Source organism: Populus trichocarpa, chromosome 9 (genome assembly GCF_000002775.5).
Source record: "Populus trichocarpa isolate Nisqually-1 chromosome 9, P.trichocarpa_v4.1, whole genome shotgun sequence".
In the NCBI taxonomy this organism is placed as follows: Eukaryota; Viridiplantae; Streptophyta; class Magnoliopsida; order Malpighiales; family Salicaceae; genus Populus; species Populus trichocarpa.
In genome coordinates this window covers 10,054,286-10,061,280 of record NC_037293.2, presented here as the reverse complement: position 1 = coordinate 10,061,280, position 6,995 = coordinate 10,054,286, and the positions used below count along the sequence as shown (strand labels likewise).

General features: G+C 34.2%; 1 protein-coding gene across 1 annotated transcript; it reads right to left on the bottom strand.

Annotated features, from left to right (window-relative positions):
• Positions 1 to 796: 796 nt before the first annotated feature.
• Positions 797 to 5,620, bottom strand: LOC7464013 (chaperone protein dnaJ 10). The gene is made up of 10 exons (XM_002313744.4): positions 5,455 to 5,620; positions 4,970 to 5,087; positions 4,649 to 4,708; positions 4,203 to 4,285; positions 3,334 to 3,499; positions 3,125 to 3,254; positions 2,357 to 2,515; positions 2,071 to 2,243; positions 1,210 to 1,290; positions 797 to 1,098 (listed from the first exon to the last, which is right to left on the bottom strand). Exons 2-10 carry the CDS (start codon positions 5,054 to 5,056, stop codon positions 1,018 to 1,020), a joined length of 1,020 nt encoding a protein of 339 aa, XP_002313780.2. The 5' UTR covers positions 5,057 to 5,087; positions 5,455 to 5,620; the 3' UTR covers positions 797 to 1,017.
• Positions 5,621 to 6,995: the final 1,375 nt, after the last annotated feature.

Here is a 6,995-nt window from a genome sequence, read left to right as displayed (position 1 = left end):
CGTGTCAGGTTAGACCAAAACTACATGATTAGCAAGCATGATTAGAGTAGATTTATCATTTTATGCGACTTAATTATGTGGGGTGTATATCATGGACTCACACATCAGCTTGGCAGTGTTTATACCATCTTCAGCATAGAGGGAGTTTGTGGTTTCTTTTCACCAGTGAACGGAGGACTGGGAGAATAAAATGCAAGAGCATGCTTGTCCCAATAATATTATCATGGTGGGTCATTCCAATATTTTTAATATCTGCCACTTAGTGAGGCATGCCTTGGCACCTGTTAATTTTAGCATGTCTTTTGCTTTTTGATCTCCAATAAAAGTATACACGCAGGCCCCTTGATCTTATCAGATGCTCCAATCCAACATGGAATACATCAGATCACATTACTTTTCTTTTCATTTTATTACGTCTCCCTGCTTTTCATCATTTCTTAGATACTTGGAATCGAGGAAGGAACATCCATTTATAGTTTATACTACCAAGCAATTAATTAATTAATTACAGCACTATAACCTCCTTGCTAGACCCAATGGAAACATAAATTACAAACAATTCGATTGTATGATCATTATCTCTCTCTTTCTGAGAAAGTTTTCAAGTTAAATCATGTAGAAAATCTCCGTAAAGAACATGGAAGCCAGTTTATGCTAATATTGTTCGGCAAAAATCTAATCCCAAAGAAGTTCTTATTCTTATTTTTTAATTCCTGGTCCTATCAAATACCATCATGTCATCATATTTGACTATCAAATTTAACCATGGTTAATAATTATATAATTTTAAAAAAAATTAAAAACACAAGGGTTTTTTTTACCGAATTAAAACCACGAGATAAAAAATAATTCATCAATACAAATATAGGATTAAATTAACAAATTTCGCCGATAATATAGACTGGTCAGTTTTCGGAGTTCAGCAGACATGGTAGATACTTAACCAAACACATCGAAGACTCCACATGCACCTGTAGAAATGAAGAATTGGGATCCGCTAAGTATCAATCGATATATCTATGATGTTGAACCGGTAGTTATTGCCTTGTCATCTTCATGGCGCAAGCTGTTGGCTCGACTGTAAGCAGCTTTGGCACCCTGAGAAACAATGGGAGATTGAATTGATGAGACTGTTTAATGCTTCATCATGAAAGAAATATCAAACCACAACTCTTTACATGGATATAGAAGGAAGCGAGCAATACTCACTTGGAAGATTGTTCCAAGTTTTTTCAATCCTTTAGCCCGTGACTTCAGGACATCACGGGACACAATAGGGTCTTTCAGTACCTGAAACAGAAAACATAGTTAAGAAATCTTTCTTAATTTTAGCATGAACACCATTGTTTTTCATGCAATCCCTTCCTAGAGATCAATCCATACAAAATGTCTGCTGAGTCTTAACACAACTTTAAATCATTTCGTAACCTCTTGACCCTAACCAAACATTCAGAACCAAATAGGCATTCATAGGATATCAAATCTTGCATTGCACAAAAGAAAATAATGGAAGACAAAATGCTTCACACGAACTGAATCCAGGGAGCATGCTGGTGCCGAACTTCAACATACAGCAACTTGAGGGCATGTGATACGGTCAGCAAGTAGGTCGACTGAGGTGTATGTTAAGCATTTTTCCAATGAATTCAACTGTCACCTCATAATTTTCAAGCATGTCAGCCTAGAACTTTGTGACAGGATAGAAAGAAATCACCAGAAGTCACCAGGTAAAATTGGAATTAGGGCATCTATCAAAAACCAGTGTGTTTGTTTTAGAAGGCAAGCGAATACTTCAGTTTGCTAATAACAGGCAGAACTGCATTCTAGTTCCTCTTAATCTCTTCGAACTACCAATAAGATGTGAAAAGTTTTAAATTAGCAACCATCTAATTAATTCTCTTTGATTCTTAAAAAAACTTAGAACTGAGATTTAATGTCATGAGTCTGTACACTAATAAAAGCCGAGGGATAACCCGTTTGGCCACCGCTATTCCATAACATCATAACTCGAAGGCTTGCAGGATAAATTAAGATGTCATAAGAATAAGAAGGGAAAAGAGAACAACTTACTGCTTGGCACACACGTGATAAAGTACTCTCAATATCAAGCACATTGATCTGCCAAAGTGATTGAAGCATAGAATCCTTCTTATCTTCAAGGATTTTCTGCATGCTCTCTTCTTGGTTTTCTACTCCATTCAACTTCTTTAACTCATCCCGTATTTGAATTAAGGAAACAGCACCTGCAGATTCAAGAGAAAATACTCTTCTTAGGTTCCGTTTAAATTATAAACTAACATGAATGACCTTGAAGCCTGTTTCAAGATATTGAAGCTTTGATTTCAGAGAACTGTACCTGAAGCAGCCATTACTTGTGATTTCATCAGGTGTCCTTTATCCCGTACCCATTCTGCTAAAAATGGTACCTTCATATACCGTCTGTCCTTTCCAAGCTCCCTAGCAGCTTTCCTCGTGTAGATATAACCAATGGTGTGCAGCATAGCCTCACCAAATGCTGATGATTTTAGTGGTTATGAGTTGAATTAGAAATTCAGGAAATTTTATTTTAAAAGCAAGAAGTTGATGAGGCAATTCCAGCAGCATTTGAATAATGCACAATTACTAAAATAATAGTCTTTTCATGTTGCTATGTAGCAAAGACTTTTAAGAGTAATATTTGAAAGATAACTCCCGCATGGCCGAAAACCTTCATAAACTCAATATTGGGTCAGATCTACCACTGCCCTGTGGACTAGGATGGGCACATCAGCTTGGACAGTATTAGCATAACCTAGGCATTGCCATGGAATCCTGAGTTATGTGAAAGGATATAGACAAGCTTCAGAAAAGGAAAAAAGAAATGAAGTGATGGTGCATGACATAGTGGCAGGGAACAGGACCTACTTCCACATCAAAATAGTTATTCTCCAGAATCCTCTAGCTGCACTTATATGCTCAAGAAGAAATCATCGGGTTGGACCACACTGGTATACCCCAGAAACAACCACTAAAACAAGAGGACATAAGAATTCCTTCTTACAGCAGGTTTTCCCGAGTCAACACTTCTCAGAGTTCCTTACCTATTTTAAGTGATTCAAAATGTTAACTGAGGAAGAAATTATACCAGCTGTTGAGAGGCGGCGTGCTTCTGACTGGGCCCAATTTGTAAACTCATTCTCCTGGCCTTCAACAAATGTTTCAAGGCGAATTTTGAGATTTGTTATTAGCTTTTCGTCTCTCTCTTTCTGCAGCACCTGTTGATTAAAAAATAGACAGGGGCTTTAATGGAATGCACCAGACGCTGACATTGAAAAACATAAGTAAATAAAATACCTTCATCTTCTCTTGATTTCTCTGCTGTTGCATTTCCTTGTCCTGTATGTCGTCTTCATTTTCAAAAGATGATAATGTAGCCAGTGCAAGTTGACCAACATAATCTTCAAATAATTCACTCCCAAATAGCATTCCAAAGACAGCTGAAGGATCCAACATGATTTCCCTGGAAAAGAAAGTATCTCTCATGATTTCTTCTGGATTAAACAAGAGAAATGAAACAAAGATTAAAAGAGAAACACAACAATGATTAACAGAGGAACCCATTACAACACAATATTAGTGCAAGATGGAGGACAAGTCATTCCCTAATAAAATTAGTATCCTGCTAAATGGTTAGAGCCCTGGAAATGAACAAGTCAGTGGCCAAGTATATTGAATGGATTAATGTGGTCTTCTTGGCAGTGTGCAAGTCCCAACCTGGCTATATCCAACTGTTTTTCTTCATCGTGAGAAAAAAAATTATATTTTTCTTCTTCAATTTTTCCTCTGTAACTTCTATATTTTAACCTGAGTAGCATGTATTTAAGCTTCATTTCCTTTTTTTTTTTATGGTTAACAAATTTAATTCCACTAGGATTAATCGACTAAAATGTAAGCATATTTGGAGCTGTTTTTATAATGAAACATCCTACCTTCTATTTTCCTGCAACTAAAGGCGTGTACCTGATTTTGCATTCAATCTTCATCAACTTCCCATTAAAAACTAAGGGAATCAGCATCTTAGCAAAATGAAATATTTCTATAACTAAAAGTGTTCCTCTATGTTGTGTTCCAGAAAGTCCCCAAAGAAGTTTAAGTAGCAGAATAATAGCAAGCAATTTATAGTAGAAAAATTTACAATCTCGTTTAACATTATTTCAACTTACTCTGTTATTCCTTCCTTTCCATACTTGTCGTATCCTTCACGTTTCTGAGGATCACTTAAGATCTGGTATGCTTCACCAAGTATCTAAAAACATGTATCATAGCAAATAAATAAGCACACAGAAGCTCAACAACAGATGAAAGTTGACAGATAAATATCTTCTTCCATTGTTTATACGCTCACGCCTTTCATAACCATCAAGGAATGAAATGAAAAGGCAATGCGCTCCGATTTTCCAAGCAAGGAGGCACACTAGGTCCAAATAAATGACAATTGTAATAGACATTAGAACTTGGTTTTCCTCATTCTGCAGTACAGTTGAATATCAATACAACTTAACTCTACCATAGGATTATTTGTTCAAAACGACAAATAACTGACTAGCACTAGACTATGCCACAATAACCAAGATATAGTCTTCAACGATGATCAAATTTATTAGCTAACCTGAAAATTATCTGCAGCTTTTGGATCACCGGGGTTTTTATCTGGATGAACTACTTTTGCCTGCACAGAACACATAAAACCACAATCAATTACAATCCCACGAATCTGAGTAAATGAGCAGGAAAAAAAAAGCGCTTTCACATGTTCATGATAAAAACAAAAATTTTGTAGCTGCAAATTAAGCCCATATTTCGAAATTCACAGCCCTCTTAAAAGAACAACTTAAGTGCATTATTTTTTTTCCGCCCATAGGATTGAAGCTATAAACCTTGTGGCTAATCCACGAGGTAGAAACTACTTCCATTGAAAGCTTAAGCTCACCTTGAGATAGTAAGCCTTCTTGATCTCTGCCGATGACGCATCGACACTAACCCCCAAAATGTCATAAAAAGCTGTATCTTTCACCATTGGTTTTGCTTTCAATCTTGATTTACGAGAACTACATTTAAGATCAGAGAAACCAAGACAACGAATCAGCCTCATTGACAAACCAGAGAAAGTAAATTCAATTCAGCAAACTGTGTTCATTTCTAAACATCAAAAGAATCTTTCTTTCTAAGAGAAACAGCATGCGTTGCTTCCAGATTATACAATGCCATGCAGCATACATATAGCTTCCTCATTGATAAACGACATGTAGCAGAATCGGATCAAAAAACCAGATAACAAGATCGGGTTTTTGATAAAAACAAGGAGATTCTTACCATGATCTTAGCTTATACTAAAAAAAAAACCTATAACACATAGAGTATTAAAGAAATTACAAAGGAAAAACAACGAAACAAGATCAAGAATCTTGAACTTACATTACAGAAGATTAAGAGAGAAATTAGAGATAGGATTGTAAAGACACGGAGGCTTGTTAATTTCTCGCAAAGAAGAAGTGAAACTAAAAGATCAAGGTAAGAAAGCAAGAAGGGGAAGGACCACGTGTCTCCCAGTCAGCTTTGGATGAGCTTTTTATACTTTCGAAAGTTTTTAATTGGTTAATAAGAAGAAAAGAAACGTTAACCAATAACCATGTCAATGATTATAAGAAACGGTAACGTTTTTTCTGGAACTTAAGAAATTAATTCTGTTATGTTTTCTAACTTAAACTCGCTTTGAAATTAATTCTGTCGTTATTACATTAATACCATCGAGCCATAAAATTCAAATAAAAAAATTATAGTTATTCGTACCCAGGGTAAGGTTTAAAAAAAATCAACACTTAATTTAGCTGGTTTCACTGAGTTGACTCCGCCAATGAAGTAGCACTCAGTTAATCTGATTAAAAGTTTATTTAATTTTAAAAAATATTAAAAATATTGTCATTTTAACTTCTTCTTTTTTTTAATAAAATTTAAAATGATATTATTGCTTCAATATCATTTTAAATGGGCCTTTTCACTTTCTCAGGAATCAGAATTTAAATGGGCTTCCTAATGGCATACCAATGTTACTTGATAGGCCTTGGGCATCGCTGATCCACTAATGCCCTTGACTAGACGGTAGGCCTAATCCAGGATTCCGCGTGGGCCATGAAAGCCTGCTTTGTCATTTCTAACCCTTCTGTAATGGAATCAAATGAACCTCCACTTCCCATGCGGCATGGACTTTGACAGGCGTAGTTTTTGTTTTTTTATATATATTTTTAAAGTATTTTTATTTAAAAAATATTAAATTCATATTTTATTTAGTATTTCTTATTGATATAAAAAATTAAGAAAAAAAATGCTCTCTCCTGGAAACTTCTCATTCTGTAGCGTTCAAGCCTCCAAGGATTCGGATATCCATTTGGTTTTAAGAAAATTTAGTCCAGAGGCTGTGGGTTCAATTTCTGTGAGGCGCAACTATTTTTTAAACCATTTTCTTAAAAAACAGAGGATCTGCCCCAATAATAATAATAATAATAATAATAATAATAACAAACAGTGCTTATCTTGTTGGTGACTTCTTTTTTTCCACGTGTTTTTTTTGTAGGTATAAATTTTTTTTATCCCGTTCACTTACTTTTTAATTTTAATATTTTTCTTAAATACTATTATAAATTTTCATTTGAATTTAATTTTTTTCAATTATTACATATCAGACAAAAAAAAATAACAACAATAATAAATTTTTCATGAAAATTCTATCGAAATTCCTTTTATATTATTAAAATATTTAAATTGATTTTAAACTTGATTTTATCACATTTATGATTTCTTTTAGCTTTCAACTACACAAAACATGGAAAAACTATTTTGATATTTTTTTGTTAATTTGTCTTAACAATAATAAAATGTTTTTTAAAATATAACTAAAAATTTTAGTTAAAAACATTATATTGGTTAAGATAAACAGAAATACTCTAATAAAAAAATCA